At 57.8% G+C, this 17,575-nt stretch overlaps 1 protein-coding gene across 12 annotated transcripts in view; it reads left to right on the forward strand.

Moving 5' to 3' along the window:
* The window catches only part of GSE1 (Gse1 coiled-coil protein), a 383,892-nt gene extending 367,101 nt beyond the window's left edge, over positions 1-16,791 (forward strand). For 10 of the 12 annotated variants that reach the window (XM_073225428.1, XM_073225431.1, XM_073225436.1 and 7 more), the window contains 13 exons: positions 495-664; positions 1,101-1,298; positions 1,954-2,145; positions 2,542-2,825; positions 3,320-3,644; positions 6,032-6,639; positions 7,859-7,971; positions 8,228-8,498; positions 9,966-10,079; positions 10,892-11,263; positions 12,840-13,118; positions 14,825-14,928; positions 15,604-16,791. In XM_073225428.1, the coding sequence (XP_073081529.1) occupies positions 495-664; positions 1,101-1,298; positions 1,954-2,145; positions 2,542-2,825; positions 3,320-3,644; positions 6,032-6,639; positions 7,859-7,971; positions 8,228-8,498; positions 9,966-10,079; positions 10,892-11,263; positions 12,840-13,118; positions 14,825-14,928; positions 15,604-15,738 (3,165 nt within the window). In that variant the 3' untranslated portion in view covers positions 15,739-16,791. The remainder of the gene's footprint in view (positions 1-494; positions 665-1,100; positions 1,299-1,953; positions 2,146-2,541; positions 2,826-3,319; positions 3,645-6,031; positions 6,640-7,858; positions 7,972-8,227; positions 8,499-9,965; positions 10,080-10,891; positions 11,264-12,839; positions 13,119-14,824; positions 14,929-15,603) is intronic. The other 2 variants (XM_073225429.1, XM_073225430.1) reach the window with 2 other exon arrangements.
* Positions 16,792-17,575: the final 784 nt, after the last annotated feature.

Here is a 17,575-nt window from a genome sequence, read left to right on the forward strand (position 1 = left end):
CTGGGGGGCACCTGCGCATGCCTGATCAGTGGTTGGGGGCTCCAGAAGGTTCTGTCACGCCCTGGGCTGAGTGCAGAGCTCACTCCCTGAGGGTGCCAGGACACCAAGGTCATCTAGGTCCCCAAGCTTGGGTTCGGAGCGGGTGTAAGCGCCTGGGAAGTCCATGCCGTGAGAGGCAGGGAGCCCCTGCTCTGTGTCAGCTCCCCTCACGGCACTGGCCTTGATGACCCCAGGCATCCTGGACCAGGGTTCCGTTCTTCCCCGTTGCCCCAAGGAGAGAATGGGCCCCCCCAGGTGGGTTTCGGTCCAGACCTACCCTCTCCCCCTCACATCACATGCCCTGCAGGTTTGGGGAGAAAACCTCAAGAATGTGCACTAAAACCTTAGGGTCCTTTGGTCTAGAGGAAGGCCCGGCTGGTCTCCTTTGGCGGCACTGTGAGCAGGGCTCGTGCCACCGCCCCTGCCCTGACCCCCTGCCCTCTGCCCTCTGGCAGGACGCCAGCTCGAGGGGCAGCGGCGGCCGGGAACGCCTCATCGTGGAGCCCCCACTGCCCCAGGAGAAGGCAGGGGCCCCAGCCATCCCCTCCCACCTGCTCAGCGCCCCCTACCCTTTCGGCATCTCCCCCAGCTCTGCTGTGCAGGACTCCCGCTTCCCGCCGCTCAAGTAAGTACAGTTCAGGGCTCGTCTGGGGTATGCGTACCGGGGGTCTGGATCCCTGAGACCTGGCAGCATGATCTGTACCAGCTGAGGCTGGGAGCCGCCAGGTGGTGGCTCAGCCCTGGGCCCACAAGCCCCATCTGTGCCTACTGTCCATTTCTACGCCGGGACGGTGGCTGGCACTCCCGGCCTGCCTGAACCCCCGTCCTGGTTCCGGGTTCCTGGGGCCTGCTGGTGACAACAGGAGGGGTCCAGGCCGGCCTGAGGGGCAGCAGCTGCCCCCCTTGCTGCCTCGTGCCAGGACCAGCATCCTGTTAGTGAGCCAGGGCCTGTCCCCAGAGTCGTCCTGACAGTCAGTGGCGGGCAGGGGCAGGCTGGCCGGTTCCTGCCCGGGGCAGGACCGTGCTCACCTCCACCTCCCTCCCCCGATCCGTGCCCACAGCCTCCAGCGGCCAGTGCACCACGTGGTGCCCCCGAGCACGGTGACCGAGGATTACCTGAGGAGCTTCCGGCCCTACCACACCACCGAGGACCTCCGCATGTCCTCCCTGCCTCCCCTCGGCCTGGACCCAGCCACCGCTGCAGCCTACTACCACCCCAGCTACCTGGCCCCGCACCCCTTCCCCCACCCGGCCTTCAGGTGAGGCGTCCTAGGGCGTCACCACACATGCCCTTGTGGCCAGGATTGTGTTCTCACGTCCTGGGCCAGACTGTGGGTGAGAGCGCCGAGCAGCCCGCACCAGCCCTCCCACGTCGGCCCAGGAGCTGCCCCGGTGCAGAGAGCCCAGCTGTCTGAGCTGTCACCTACCCACTGCCCGCGCCTGCAGCACTTTGTTACTAAAGCGAAAGCGTGGCTTGTGTAAAAGGGGGATGCCTTTGCTGTACAACCATGAAACCCCCTTGGAAATACGTGCCTCGTCGCTGCTCTGGGTGAAGCTCCCTGAATCCTTGCCTGATGGGTCTGGGGTAGGCTGTGGACCACCTCTCACGCAGGGCCTGCAGCAGACCTGGGAGGGTCTCTACTCAGCTGTAGTGTCCTGGCCTGGCCCAGCTGAGGGGTTCCGGGCAGGGCCTCGGACCCCATGCTGTTGGTGTTTAGTGGCCCTGGTTGGTGAGGGAGTTAAGAGCCGGCCGCAGACATGGCCTTTGTGGCAGCTCCATGCCCATCTCTCCTGTCCAGTACGCTCAGGTCAATGCAGACACCAGGCACCAGTTGGTGGGGTGGGGGGGTAGGGGTGGGGTCTCACCTCTTTTTCTTTAATGTTGCCGCTTACTAGCCCGTCTTTTTGGCACAGGATGGACGACTCCTACTGCCTGTCAGCCCTGCGGTCCCCCTTCTACCCACTGCCCACCCCTGGCTCCCTGCCCCCGCTGCACCCATCGGCTATGCATCTCCACCTGTCCGGGGTCCGCTACCCACCTGAGCTCTCCCACTCATCCCTGGCGGCGCTGCACTCAGAGCGGATGTCCGGCCTTGGCGCTGAGAGGTAAGCCACGTCCTGGCCAGGCTGCCCTCTGCTCCTCAGGCCCAGGGCAGATCCCGGGCTGGAGCTGGGCAGGCGTGCTCCTGGGCTGCTCCTGTCCTCAGCCTGCTTACCTGTCAGACAGGTGACAGGTGATACTTGGGGCATCTGGATGCCCTGGATGCCTGGCCTAGCTCCCTTATCAGCAGTGCTTAGAGTCCGTGTGCCACCTTGGTGCTAATGGGCTGAGCTACTCCTGCCTTAATAAACTAGAACCTCGCTGCTCAGATTAGAAGGCTGGTTTCCGTGAAAACCTTGGGCTCGGGGTCTGTTGCTCACTTGCAGGAATTCCCCTTAAGGGACCATGCTGGCCCCATGCCCTGCGTGGTGGCACTCAGGACCCTTCCTGCCTGCCTGCAGGCTGCAGATGGACGAGGAGCTGAGGCGCGAGCGGGAACGCGAGAGAGAAGCCGACCGCGAGCGGGAGAAGGAGCGGGAGCGGGAGAAGGAGCTGGAGCGGGAGCGCGAGCGCGAGCGGGAGCGGGAGCTGGAGCGCCAGCGGGAGCAGCGGGCGCGCGAGAAGGAGCTGCTGGCCGCCAAGGCCTTGGAGCCCGCCTTCCTGCCTGTGGCCGAGCTGCATGCGCTGCGTGGCCACGCGGAAGAGCGGATCAAGCCCTCGGAGCAGCTGACCCCGACCAGAGCAGGTACCTGGCTGGGCCCCGTGCTGGGGGAAGGCGGGTTGCCCGCAGCCGGCTCTCCCAGGAGGGCTGACTGGGTAGCAGCTGCCAGCCTCCGTGGAGCAAAGGTCACAGTGTGGCAGGCTTCCAGCTGGCAGGGAGCTGGAAGGACATGTGCAGCGGTGCCAGCAAGACGCACTGGATGTGCGTGGCCTTGGGAATTCGCTCACTAGATGTATCAGAAGTGTGAGGACAGGAGGAGTCTTGAATGCTGCTTTGTTTTTATCAAATCTAGTTCCATGCATAGGCCACGGAACTTCAATAACAGCTTGTTGAGCCAAGCGGCTTGCCACGGTCGGCTGCCGCGGTGCCTCCTGGGGGCGTTCCTGGGGACTTCACTGGGGCCCCTTTGGGCTGCCCGGCGAGGCCGTGGGGAGAGCCCTTCAGAAGGCTAGTGCGTCCCCAGGGCTGGAGGAGGCGGGTGAGCCCAGATCCCGCCGTGATGGCATCTCTCCCCACAGAGAAGCTGAAGGACACGGGCCTACCAGCGCCCAAGCCTGTGCAGCACCCCTTGCACCCGGCGCCCACGCCCCACCATGCCATGCCCGGCCTCCTCTCCAACCATGGCATCTTCTCGCTGCCGGGCAGCAGCGCCGCCACGGCCCTGCTCATCCAGCGCACCAACGAGGAGGAGAAGTGGCTGGCGCGGCAGCGGCGCCTGCGGCAGGAGAAGGAGGACCGGCAGTCGCAGGTGTCGGAGTTCCGGCAGCAGGTGCTGGAACAGCACCTGGATATGGGCCGGCCCGCGGTTCCCACGGAGGCGGAGCACAGGCCGGAGAGCGCCAGGTGGGCCCCGGGGGCACGTGCGCGGTGGGGGGCAGCTCCGGGTGGTGGGGGGGACAGCGTCCTCACACTCGGGTTTGTTCACAGCCAGCATTTCCCGAGCACCTGCGGTCCGCCCAGCGTCCTGCTGAGCTTTCTCACCTGGTGTTTCCTTTCATCTTCAGTCCCCATTTTGCCCGTGAGGAAGCAGAGACGGAGGAGGGCGAGGAGGTGCTCAGAGGCGCCCCGTCCCCGAGTAACGTGGCTGCCAAGCCCGCGTCCAGAGCGGGCCTTCCCACGCAGCCCAGCTGCACCCACACGGGGGCATTTGTGGCACCTGAAGAGAGCTTTTGAGCCCAAACTTTTTTTAACAATAAGGGGAGGGGATGCCTTTAATTATTTAAATAAAAATTACCTTTACTACTTTTGTTATAAAACAAAATGCCATTTCCCAGATCCTTTATAAAAAATCCCCAGGGGCCTCTGTGCCTGTCCAGGATCCCCCCTACCCAGGTGCTGAGACTTGCCTTGGGAGCTGTGCCTCGCCGCTGCCACCCTTTGGCCTGGCGCATCACTCCAGGGTGCATCCTGAAGGGTGGGGTGAGGCCCTCTTCTGGTAGAGAGCCAGGCTGCAGGGGTGCTGGGTCAGGTGTTTCCTCAGTGGGGCACAAAGGCGTTTGGGCAGGTAGGTTTCTGAGTGTCTTCACAGTTACTGTGCCCACATGCTGTCTGGAGACGAGAAACACCTGGTGTCAGGCCCTCCACACCCACGCACTCTCCCTCGGCTGGCCTGGGCGTGGCTGGCCTGTTCAGCAGCCCCACCTCAGCGCCTACTATTGAGGGTGGTGGTAGGGGAGGTGGCTTGACTCATCAGGTGTGATGGGGGCACTACAGCTGGGCCCCCTCGCTGGGTCCCCCCAAAGCCTCCAGTCTACGCTGCCCATTGGCCTCAGGGAAACCCCCTCTGCTCCTCTGCGCCCACCCTGAGGCTGCACGGAGGCTCAGGCTGGTCTGCTTGTGAGCTGACCGCCTGCATGCCCAGGGCACTGGGGAAGCAGCCAGCATCTCCTGGTAAAATCTGCGTGTTCTGAGTCCTGAGGGCATCTTCCTCTGGTTCCAGTGGGGCTGTCAGGACCCTCTGCTGCCTCCACCATGGGCACCCCTGTGCAGGCCTGGGCATGGGCAGGAGACAGGGCCCCTGGCCGGCCTCAGCAGGCCCCACAAGCAGCTGGCAGCAGGCTTGCCTCACAGCAGCATGGATTTAACAGCCCTTGCGCTGAGCTAGAGACCCATTCAGGGCTTGGCTGTGCTGCATAAAATATTTATTCTGCTAACGGGTTTGACTCCCTTGCTGTTTACTTAAGGACACGCAGCTTCTTGATATGGTTCCCTTTGTCCTCTGCCGGCCAGAGGTGCGGCAGCTCCGGGGCGCCTCCCAGCCTGCGTTCAGAAATAACTAGGATGAAGCTTGGTGGTTGTGACCCCCCTTTGGCCCGCAGGGAGAGGTCGTATGACCGCCGTGGCCTTGGCCCTGTCCATCCCGAGACTTTGCCTGGGTCACCTTGTCAGCAAGGAATAGATAAACTTTGGGAAAGGAATATGTAAATAGCCTTTTGTAAGTTAAATTTCGTTCTAAGTGCAGTGAGGAAAGAGTCATTTAATAGATTGCAAGGTGGAGCCACTTGTCGCTGGAAAGTCCCTCCAGACCCCTGTGAGGGGCGCCTGCTGCAGTGGACGGCCCAGGTCCCAGACGACTTTGGGGCCCCGCACAGGGTTGCTGCCGTTCTGGCAGTGACCGCCGGGGGTCAGCAGCAGCATAGGCCCACCCTGGCTGTGAGGGCCTGGGTGCCAGCCCCCCAACCCCTCTCGCTGCTGTCTGAGGGCAGTGAGGACTAGAGGCAATGGCCTCTTTGAAAGCAGCCGTCTTCCCCACCTCCATCGTGTGCCCATAGCTTGGCATATCTGGAGCCAGGTGCTGGCAGCAGGGCCATCTTTATTGCCTATGTCATGGGCCTCCCTGTGGAACCATGAGGAGGGTCTGTCCTTACAGAGCTCATGGACCTTCGGGAGGTGGGGGAGAGGTGGGTCATTTAGTACAAGGTCCCAGGTGAGAAACTGGTTGGAAGGCAGCTCCGGCCCGGGCACCTTCAGCAAGCAGTGTCCCTTCCCCAGGCCCCTGAGTCCTCTCAAAGGCAGGGCCACATGGACTCACCTCCAGCTGTTTTAAGATGAAATGGAGTCACGTGGAGTTGGCCTCAGCAGGTGGGCCCTCAGCTGTAGTTACCAAGGGGTCCTGTCTGCACCACCCTAGAAGCTGTCTCCTGCCTCTGGGCCCCTGCAGGTCTCCTGGAGGCCCGTGGGTGGCCAGTGTGCTCCCTCATGACTGATGCCTTCATCTGCTCATTCCCCAGGCCGGGACCAAACCGTCAAGAGCCAGGCAGCCGAGATCCCCCGCAGCATTTTGGGGGGCCCCCACCCCTCATCTCACCCAAGCCGCAGGTCCACTCTGTGCCCACGGCCCTCTGGAACCCTGTGTCCCTGATGGACAGCAGCCTGGAGCCACGGCGGGCCCCCGAGAGCCACCCTCTGCACAGCCACCCCAGCCCGTTTGAGCCCGGCCGCCAGGCGGCAGTCCCGCTGGTGAAGGTGGAGCGGGTCTCCTGCCCAGAGAGGGCAGAGGAGGGGCCCCGGAAGCGTGAGGGCGCGCCCCTGGACAAGTACCAGCCGCCACCACGGGAGCCTGGGAGTCTGGACCACCAGGCCTTCCCACATGGTCCCGGGCCCTTCCTGGCTGAGCTCGAGAAGTCCACGCAGACCGTCCAGCCGCGGGCCCCCCTCACCCAGCCAGCCCCCTTTGGGGAGCTCACCGGGCCGCTGAAGCCAGGCTCACCCTACTGGCCCGCAGCGCCACGGGGCCCCGACCCCGCCTACATCTACGACGAGTTCCTGCAGCAGCGGCGGAGGCTGGTCAGCAAGCTGGACCTGGAGGAGCGCCGGCGGCGGGAGGCCCAAGAGAAAGGTCCGGTCCCCTGGGTGGCCCCCGACGTGGTGGGCCTGGTGAGGCAGCAGTGCCAGCCACTCAGCCCTTCCCTTCCCCCACTCCTGCTTCCTGCTCTGGGGTTTCAGCAGTTCCGGAGAGCAAGTTCCATGGCGTCTGTGCCGCCACCTGACACCTAGGGAGACAAGACAGGCTCAGGGTCCCTTGCCTGTCCTGCCGCAATGCAGACTGTCCCAAAAAAACAAACCGAAGCCTGTCTGCGAAAGCGTTCCACAGACATGCACCATTAATAAATGATGACTGGAGGCTAGGAAGATGGGCTTAAATATTAGTGTAGTGCAACGGGGAAGGGGCCTCCGAGAGCGGCCCAGTGGGGGTGCGGGCCGGGCGGGGTGGTCTGGCCACTCCCTGCTTCCTGCTCCCGAGGGGTTTGGGGTGAAACTTGGTCCGTAGCTCCCTGCGTTCCCCAAAGAGCCAGGAACAGGTGAGCTGCACGAGTGGCTGTCTGTGGCCCACCTATGCCCCTGCCCCCCAACTAAGAGGCATCAGACTCAGACCAGTTTCCTTTCTGTAGCTGGAAGTTCAGGTCCTGTGCTATGTTGAATGCAACCTCTTAGCCAGAAGCCAGGGCCACGGCCAAGTCTTTCTGGGTTGGTCCAGGCTAGATTTAGGGCCCAGGAAGGATTTTCTCCCTCCACTCACCTTGTGAAGGAGGTGGGGAGCCCCCAGTGCCCTCAGGGGCAGCGGTCCTCTGCTGTCCTTTGCAGCAGGTTTGTGGGCATGTCCTGTGCCTCCGAGAGGACAGGGACCTGAGTGTGCCTGTCCCCTTAGATAATGAACCCAGATGGCCATGCAGGAGGGAGCAGATGTGCACAAACGGCCTTGGGTTGCCACGGTCACGGCCCCAGGCCATGATGAATGATGCCCTGCCAGGGACCAGTGTTAGCTCAGGGACTGCCTGGCCTCTTGAGGCCTGGATGCAGAAGCCTGGTGCCTGTGTCCTAACCCCCACCTGCCATCCACAGAAAGCCCTAGGACTAGGGGTTAATGGCCCTTCCTAACTGGGATGAAAGGAATCTAGGTTTCCGGGTGCTCGGGCAGGGGGGTTTGCGGAGGCCCTGCCCTGACAGGCGGGTCTGTGCACACGTGGGTGCCCAGCACACACACACACACACACACACACACACACACCAGGAATGAGGCCCCTTGCCCAGCTGAGCCAGGTGCTTCCTGCCATCAGGGTACTACTATGACCTGGATGACTCCTACGATGAGAGTGACGAGGAGGAGGTCAGGGCCCACCTCCGCTGCGTGGCCGAGCAGCCGCCTCTCAAGCTGGACACGTCCTCCGAGGTACCGGGTCCGTCACCACTGTCAGGCTATGGGCTGGGCACTGGTGCCCACCGCGGTACCCACCTCTTGTCTCTGTCCCCATCCCAGTCAGTCCCGCACTGCCACACAGCAGGGGCCTAGACGTACTGCCAGGGTCCTCCTGCTCCAAGGCCCAGTGCAGGGTGGGCTTTGAGGACCCCAGGAGGGGCCCCTGGGACAGTGGAAGCATGCCACCACCAGTGGTTTCAAAATCATTTTGTTTTCTTTCCCAATCTAGAAGCTAGAGTTTTTGCAACTTTTTGGCTTGACCACCCAACAGCAGAAGGAGGAGTTGCTGACCCAGAAGCGGAGGAAGCGGCGGCGGATGCTGAGGGAGAGAAGCCCGTCCCCCCCGATGATTCGGAACAAGCGGCAGACGCCTTCGCCGAGACTGGCTCTGACCACCCGCTACAGCCCCGACGAGATGAACAACAGCCCCAACTTCGAAGAGAAGAAGAAGTTCCTGACCATCTTCAGCCTGACCCACGTCAGCGCTGAGAAGAGGAAAGGTGAGGCCTGGCCCTGGCCTCTCGGGCAGAGCTCACTGGGCTGGCTGAGGGCTTGGAGAAGCTGCTGGGACCCTGGAAACACTCGCGCCCTGGGGCTCTTGATCCCCTTTGGCTCCCAAGGAAGCTGCCACCTGCTTCTGTAGACCTACCCTGGCATCGCTTGGCCATCTGAAACTCAGATTGCCCCGTTTGAAGCCCATTTTCTTATTCCATCCTGGGTGGGAATTGAAGACTCACTGGTGTTTGTTCTGTATGTAAAGCTCACTGCAAGCTTCATCTTGTCACTTGTCAGATCTCGCAGCGCCCAAGAAGGTGGGCTTGGTGACCCCCAGGACGCACAGTGGGGCGCCCTCTGTGGCAGGGTTCTGGGCTCCACGGTAGGGCGGCGTCTTGTTGATGGGCCGCTGATGCGGCCGCTGGGCTTCGTGTTCTGATGACTGGGGGCTTGGGGTGGTCTGCCACCACCAGGTAGAGCCAACACATACTGTGATTGGACAGTTTGCCCTGAGAGATGCTTCTGGGTCAGTCCAGCCACCAAGGGCTGTGGTGAGACCAGCTCTGTGGGCTGGATCCATAGGGCAGAAGCGGTGCGGTCTGAACACTCCCTGGGGGAGTCTGTCTACTTATCTGCCCCACAGGCTCACTTAGTGGCAGGATATGGGTTTGGGTCTTGGCCTCCCTGCGGCTCATCTGCACACTTCCAGGTCCCCCTCGCTGACACCTGGTCACCTCTCTCCGGAAGGTAGTCAAAAGGAAAGCATAAGTGCAAAGAAGTTTACTTTTCTCTACTTCCTTCCTCCTTGGGCTGTAGCAGGTTACCCTTTGTCTTTAACCAGTAAGCGGGGATTCCCGCCTTCCCTTAAAGAGGCACTGTTGTGTTTATTCCCAGTACAAACTGCGTGCATGGTTTGTTTGTAAGAAGCATCCTTTTACCTGACTTAATTCCTGGAAGAAGTCACAGTGACATGGCCACTTAAGGTTTAGTTAGTGAGACGCCCCCTGCATCAGGAATGTGTGGTGCCGAATGACGCAAGGGTCTGTGTGCTTGTGCACCAGGAGCAAGGAGTGGCTCCCAGGGCAGCTCCTGTTTCCAGGAGGAGGGCACGAACTTGTGGGTGGTTTCCTTGAGTTTGGGCCAACTGTTTTCTTTCTTTCTTTCTTTCTTTCTTGTCTTCTAAATAAGAATATGTTCTCAGAAGTCCCCTCAGAAGATCACAGGTACCCGTATTTCGCGGTACACACACAGCTTTTACAGGATACCTCTAAAATGTGACAGCAGAGCTGAGAGGCATCGAGGCTCACTCTAAAATGATTTTTTCCATTAAACACAACTTCTGCCCATGGCATGTGCTTTGTGTCTTTCTTGGTTTAAAGGACTTGGCATCTGCCAGTCCTGATCTGGCCTGGGATCCTGCCCCCTCCAGAAATGATACAACTCTTGTTAATCTCAGGCTGCTTTTCTCATAGACAAAGAGAAACTTGTTGAAATGCTCCATGCCATGAAGCAGAAGGCACTGGCCGCCGCTGTGGCAGATGCACTCAGAAACTCTCCGAGGGACAGTCCTGCTGCCCCCCTGAGCGGTAAGGCCGGGCAGGACAGGCCATCTGCCATCCCCCAGGACTGTCCCGCGGGCAGCCCAGGGTCAGAGGTGACCACTCAAGGTCGCCTTTACCACCAGTCTTTCCTCTTGGACGCAGACTGTGCCTCTCTCCATCTCTCTTGCACAAGTTTCTGCACGGTAGTTGCGATCTCCTCAGGACAGAACATGCCAGTTGGAAGTTGGGGCGCAGAGTTAGGGGGAGGGCCCCGGCTGCCGCAGAGCTGCCTGGGGTCTGTTCATAGCCATCGTCCGTCAGTCCAGTGTTGGCCTGAGCTGCCGGAGCCCCGAGCTGGGGTTTCTGAGCCTGCTGCTCCCACTGCCCTTCGTGGGTGCTGTTCTTGGGGCCTCGTCTCGTTTGTCCCGCCTTCCAGGCCTCTGGTAGCTGCTTTCACACCCCTCTCTCTGTGTCTCTCATGCTTTGTACCTCGCTGTGCTGCCAAAGGGAGTGAGAGATCTTCACGGCACAGCCCTGTTCTCAGCTCCTGACGTGGTCTTTCTTGTCTGTTCGGGTTGTGCAACTTCCACCTTCTGAATGAACTAAAGTTGACTTGCTCCTTCCTGCAGATTCTTTTTCTTTCCAGATGCCTTCTCAGGGCACCTTTCGAGAATGGACTTGCTGCTAAGCACTCATCGCCCTTCAGACCACAGAGTGTACAGTGACATCTAGTTCAGTGGCTCCCCAAGTCTTGGTCCTTTGTACTGGGTCTTTATTGAATGTAAGCACTAGAGGTCAGGGTCTGCCAGCTCCTTTACAGCTCTTAAAACATTTTCCTCGATTTCTGTCTCTAAAAGAACCAACCGCTCAGCACGCCTCTCTGGATGTGGAGAAGCCTGTGGGTATTGCTGCTTCCTTGTCTGACGTCCCAAAGGCCACAGAGCCTGGGAGACTGGAACAGCTCCGGCCCCAGGAGCTAGGGCGAGTCCAGGAGCCAGCTCCCACCAGCAGTGAGAAGGCCAGGCTGAGTGAGGCCCCTGGGAGCAAGAAGAGCCTCAGCATGCTTCATTACATCCGGGGCCCTGCGCCCAAGGACATTCCCGTGCCATTGTCCCATAGCATCAACGGGAAGAGCAAGCCGTGGGAGCCCTTCGTGGCCGAAGAGTTTGCACATCAGTTCCACGAGTCTGTGCTGCAGTCCACCCAGAAGGCCCTGCAGAAACATAAAGGTAATGAGCCTGCACGTCCCAGCTCTGCACTGGGTCACTAGAGAGGTGGGCTTCTGGCCTGGAGCATCACCCGCAGTGGCTCAGCCTCAGCATGGGCTCCCCCGAGCTCCCGTGTGCACAAGTACCTGCGGAGTGCGTCACAGGTGGATTCTGCCTCAGCAGGTCCTGGACAGGCCGAGAGTCCTCTGTTTCCAGGAGGTGCCTGGGCAATGCTGCTGCCAGTGTGCAGGCCACACTTCATGAATTAGTAAGCGGTGCCGTCTGAGTTTGGGATTAAGCACATCCATTCAGAAGGCCAAGCAAGGTGCCCCTCCAGCAAAAATAGGACCCACGCCTTCCATTGCTGAGTGATTTCCCAGCTTTCCCCCCTTCCCCGCCCCAGCTCACCTGGAGACCTCACCGTCCTGTGATAAGTAGACCCAGCAGGTGTTCGTCCCACTGGTCCTGGAGGGCCCTTGTGACATAGTGGCTGCTCTGGCCCTGGGTCTGAGCCCTCAGGTGGTTTGGTGGAAGTCACGGAAGTTTGTAGAACGGCCCTTCGTTTCCTTACCACTGAATTGAAGGTTGAAATTGGTCAGAAAAGAATCCTCAGTGATCAGATAACTTCTGAGTGTGATTTCTGTACACGCCATTAGTCAGAAAAAAAAATGCGGCTATTATGCCAAAACTTTAAAAAAAAATTATTACTGCAAGCTATAAAAGCTATATTTAAGGTAAATAAGCATTTTTAGGCATATGGGTCTGACACTGTATTTTTCAGGTAAGTCAGTGCTGTCAGCAGAAATGAAATGAAATACCCAGAAAGCAAAGCAATGGGTTTTGCAGTGATTAAAGACTGCCCCCAAATCAGGAGATACACTTTACTGGGTGTTTATCGTAAGTTAACTTGAATCTGTTCTTCAAGAAGGAAAGTTTTTAACTAGAGGACTAGGTTAAATACGTCTGTTCCTTCCGGGACATACCTCAGGGGCTCTTCTGTGGCCCATCTTGTTTTATTTCCTTTCCTGACATCACACCCATTTCTTGGGATTGTAGTGTCGTGCCTACCATGCCAGTTTGAGCCACAGAGGTTCACTGGACGGGTGTCAGACTCTGCATGGGGAGGCTGCATGCACCTGTTAGAAAAGCACCCGTAGGCCATGCCACAAGATTGCACAGATCTTGTCTACATAGGTCCCAGCAGCAGGGTGTACTCAGAGACTGGGATGCCTGACTGTCACAAGGCAGGGGACAGGCCTGTACTTTGAGTTGCCAAACTCAAAGGGCCAGCTGTAGAACAAGCGTGAGCCCACACTTTTATAGGATAGGACGCTGAAGCTGGGAGCTGGACTTAGCCGAGACTGTGCACATAACATGACTGACCGGGACCTGTAGTATCTCCGGCTCCTCCCCACCCCCTGCGGCGCCATCTTTGGTCAGACTGGCACAGGCCTCTCTGTCTTGCATCTTCTGGTCAGGTGAGGGACCTCATCACACGCAGTCTGTCACCCAAGGCAGAGCAACTCACCCCCTCTGCCATCCCTGCTCCCGCCTCCAGGGCCCTGCCGGCCCCGTCACGAACCCCTCTTGTCCACAGGGAACGTGGCTGTGCTGTCTGCGGAGCAGAACCACAAAGTCGACACGTCCGTCCACTACAACATTCCTGAGCTGCAGCCCTCGAGCCGGCTCCCTCTGCCCCAGCACAACGGGCAGCAGGAGCCCCCAGCTGGGAGGAAGGGCCCCCTCCCGCAGGAGATGGACCAGGACTCAGAGGAGGGGGACGAGGAAGAGGGGGACGAGGAGGACGAGGACCCTCCCAGGCGCAAGTGGCAAGGGATTGAGGCCATTTTTGAAGCTTACCAAGAGCATATAGAAGGTACAGGGGGAGTGGGAGGCGGCTAAGGGCCTGGAAAGAGAAGTGAGGGTGCGTTTAGTGCGCACTCGGGCCACCAGCACAGCGCTGGGCACTGTTTCTGGGTGACAGCACCAGCCTGCCACCCTCGGGCCTCGGCTGGGTCGTTCCCTGCAGGGCCTGGGCTGACTTACAATGGCCATTCGCTGCAGGCAGACCTGAGGCCATTCTTAATGGAGAAGTTTAAGTACCCGGCGCCTGTCACCACTCGGCGTGACAGCCCAAACCTGGGCCCTGCTGGCCAGGCCTTCCTCCTCGTGCTCTTGCTACTCCCGTCGGTCTCAACCCTTGTCACCACATACAAGGGCTCTGGAAATGAAAGCTTGTCAGCTTAGCTGAGCCCCAGGTAGCCGGGCCTGGCCCCTCATGGGCTGCCTCGCACTTGGAGCACCTTGAGGCTGGTGGCAGTTTCCCTCACAGGCTGGCCTGCGCCAGCACTTTGTTCAGGTAGCCAAGCCCTTGTCTCTGCCAGAATATTTCATCCTCGCTCCGCCCCTGCCTCGTGGAGGAAGCCCTGGGGGGGTGCAGGTGCACCTCGCCCACCTGTCTAGTGCTTCCGGGTGAAAGGCGCCAGGTGCTGGTGGGGCTCTGGCACTGTTGCTGTGTGTGTAGCGCGTGGCCTCCTTTCTCTGCGCCCCCCATCTCCCCGAGATACGGCAGCAGTGCCTAGCGTGTGCGAGGCAGGAGTGCTAGGACACCGGTGCAGGGAGAAGTGGGGGCCCTCCCTCTGTGTTAGCGTAGGCAGGTGGGCTGCTGGGGGTGGGGGGCTCTTGAGCCAGAGCACTGGTGTGGCGGCCCCTCTCCCCTCACCGTCCGCCCTGCAGTGGGTGCTGGGCACCAGTTTGACACATGCTGGGAAGTGCCAGCCATGACCGGCAAAACCCAGGCCGCCACCGCCCAATTCATTTATTACTGTATGGTAAAGTCTAATTTTTATTATCACTATGTTGTTAACGTTATTACACATTTGATTATGAACCTTAATCATTTCAAGTAACACTTTGAAGTAAGCATTTTAAAACCACAGATGAGTGCAGACTAATAAACCATGGGCCACAGACCCACAACCAGCGTCTGCACCACCGCCGGCTCCCTCTCCTCCTGCGGGTGGAACCTGTATTTTGAGTTGACAAACTCCAAGGAGTCGGTCACTCGCGAGGCGCTCAGCCCGTCCGTGCACGTGCAGCAGTAGGACGCAGTTTTACTTCAATGGAGTGAACACACGCATCTTCTCTGGGTCCGCTTAATTTAACCTTTGGTTAAAACCAGGCCCCAGTACCTTTTGGAAAGGCAGAGATTTTATTTTACTTTAAAACTACACTTTCAATTTCTAAGTTTATATGCAGGCCTTTTCCTAGCAGCTTAAAAGCTTTCAAACCTTGTTTTTTAAGCTTTCTTTTTGAAGAATGCATTTTAAAGCCCTAAAGTTCACCTCAGTTACCCCCTAAACTGTATCCCTTCATTGGCCTTCCTATGCTAGGTCCTTTGTCTTTATTCCGCTGGGCTAGATTTAATTTAGTAACGCGTGGGTATTTCCCAGCGCAGTTTGAAGGGCTGGGGGCCTCATGGTCCCAAGGAGAGGACTTTGCTGGCCGCTGTAGAGAGAAAAGGGCACCGCCGCCAGGCTTGTGGCCCCTGTACGGAGAGACCAATGTCGTGTGTCTTTTCAGAGCAAAACCTGGAGCGGCAAGTGTTGCAGACGCAGTGCAGGCGGCTAGAGGCACAGCACTACAGCCTCAGCCTCACGGCGGAGCAGCTCTCCCACAGCATGGCGGTGAGTGGGCGTCACATGGGGACACGCAATGCAAACTGGCTCCTGGTGGGGGGGGAGTTCCTTAAGAAAAGCATGGTATCTTTTACCTTTCAAGTTTGGATTCAAGGGCACCCCTACCAGGCAAGTTTTGAGGGGAAATCCTGCTCTTAAGAGCTCAGCACTAATCTTAGGCAGGGAATTCAGCAGTCGGTTGATTACCCAAGATTAGGTAAGGAGGGAGGCGTTGATTTGCAGAATATATTGATCCTGGAAGGGTGGAGATGCTATTTATACATCCCTTTGGGGGAATTATTTCTTGCCTGTATCAGCCTCCCCCTACGATTTGCTGAGGAGGATGGAAGCAGATTTACTGGAGGAGGAGAGCTCTTTAGGCCAACCGACCACCTCTTCCCCCCTGTGGGCCTCGGCTTGGAACAGGTCTGCACGTCCTGGCCACTTCTGAAGCAGCAAGGATTTTATAGTATCTGGGCTGATGGTTCAAATCTCAGGTTGAGGCTGAGACAGCCGTGGCCACTAGCTCTATGAGAGCGAGCAGACGCCGTGAGAATCCGAGACCCTGGGGACAGTTTGAGCTGGCTCCCCCCGAGGCCGCTGTCCCCCCGGACCGGGCTCGCTTCGCACAGGCCTCGGACAGTGGGAGGTGACTTTGTCTTACCCGAGTCTCTCTCCTTCCAGGAGTTGAGGAGCCAGAAACAGAAGATCGTTTCAGAAAGGGAACGACTCCAGGCAGAGCTGGATCACCTACGGAAGTGCCTTGCCCTGCCCGCAGTGCACTGGTCTAGGGGTTACTACAAGGGATATCCCAGGTGACGGTGTCCCTTGCGCTAGGCCGAACCTATAGTATAGAAATTATCTATTTTATTACCTTGAATATTTAATATTTTTCACTGGGAGGTTTGAAGCTTAAAATAATGAGAATGTGCCATGCATGAAGCGAAGGATTCCAGGCTCCAGGAAAAAGGATGGACTCGCCTTGACTTCAATGCGATCGAATCACCTTTGTAATTCAGCGAGCGACCAATGTAGGACGCCCATAGTTTTTTCTTTTTACAGGCGGTTTTATTCTTTCTTCCCCCACGTCATTGTTTTTAAATCTGAAAATGAAGGCTCCGTTACCAACACTAAAACTTGATCATTTATAGCCCCGGGTGTGTAAGATGGGATGAAACCGACTGTTCTTCTGTCGCCCTGTTTCTGTGCCTCGAGAACCCGTTTTGCTTTTGCTGCAGCAGGGGGTCGGCCTCCTTCCTCCCCAGGACAGAGGCCTGCCTCAGCTGATCGAAGGTGGTGTGCATTTTAAGTAAAGGGCTTATTTGTTTTTACTTTTCTGCAAAATTTTCTTCAAAGCAACAGGTCCTAGGAACACACAAAGAACAGTACTGAAGCCTCACCCAAAGGCTTTTCCCTGGAAAAGCTCTTACCTAGAGATAAAGCAAATCACCTGAAGGTACCTTTTTATTACTCCGTGGGGGAAAAAAATGTACAGAGCTCTATGTATACATATATTCCCACCCACCGAATTGTTACTGCAGGGGGTGGTGTTTTCATACAACGTACATTTTGAGAGAAAAGTCAAAGGTGCTTCAGCCTTGTACTGTGTATATAAAAAAAAAGTTTTGTATGTTTTTATTACTTTAATTATTGTTATAAAAAGCCTGCCATTTCTAATATGTGGTTTGGGGGGATTTTTGTTTGTTTTCCTATTTGGGGGTTTTTTGTTTGTTTTTTTTTTTCGTTTTGTTTTTCTGGGCAAAAAAAAAAAAAACCTTGCTTTTAGTGTTTGTACTGCTGCTGGTCAGGACATTAAAATATTGAAGTGTTTTTAAAAATTAAAGAAGAAAAGTAAAAGAGCTTACCACTGGCGCCTACGCGATCACTTCATTTTTGAGTTGCACCAGAGGGATGGTAGAAAGCCATGCGTTACCCTCCCCCCAACCCCAGCTCTGGACGGCAGAGAGCAGAGGAGCAGAGGCGAGCAGCTGCTATCACGTGAGGAGGGGCAGGCTAGCCGACCATGGGAGCGGGACGGGTCCTGTGTGCTCACGTGGACAGGGCGCTTTGTTAAGAACGGAACCTTTCAGGAAGCGAGCGGTTTCCATGATAGAATTCCAAGGTGTCTTACAGCAGTCTGAGAGCAGGTGCAGAGTAGAAAACTTTAGAGGCTTCAGTTAGATGCAAAGCTTTGTAAAAGCCTCAAAGTAGGGTGAACAGTGTCTGAGCGGAACTCCTCCTCCTGAACTTAGGTGACCAGCACAGGAGCAGCCAGAAACTGGGAGAATTAGATCAGTGCAAAGCCGAGGGGGTTTTCCTTGTCCCGGTTACTGCTCATTCAGGCAGTGCTTAATCTCGATCAGAAGGTAGCTCTTGCCCAAGTGGGCCTGACCCAGAGGCCAAAGCAGCCCATGGCTGGTCTTTGGCAGGGGAGGCCCAGGCAGCATGCCAGCCACTCCTCCCACCCCACCCTGCCCAGGCCAGGGGAACGGCCGGCCGACCTTCAGGCGGCTCCTTGCTGCAGTCAGCGGCCGCGCCCTTGGCCCCAGACCGTGGCTATGCAGAACAGCTTGCTGGCAGATGGCACGCTGTCACGTTATCTGTTCCCACACAGTCTGCTCTGTATGTCTGCCAAGAATCTTCCAGTTATTAGCAA

Source organism: Manis javanica, chromosome 17 (genome assembly GCF_040802235.1).
Source record: "Manis javanica isolate MJ-LG chromosome 17, MJ_LKY, whole genome shotgun sequence".
In the NCBI taxonomy this organism is placed as follows: Eukaryota; Metazoa; Chordata; class Mammalia; order Pholidota; family Manidae; genus Manis; species Manis javanica.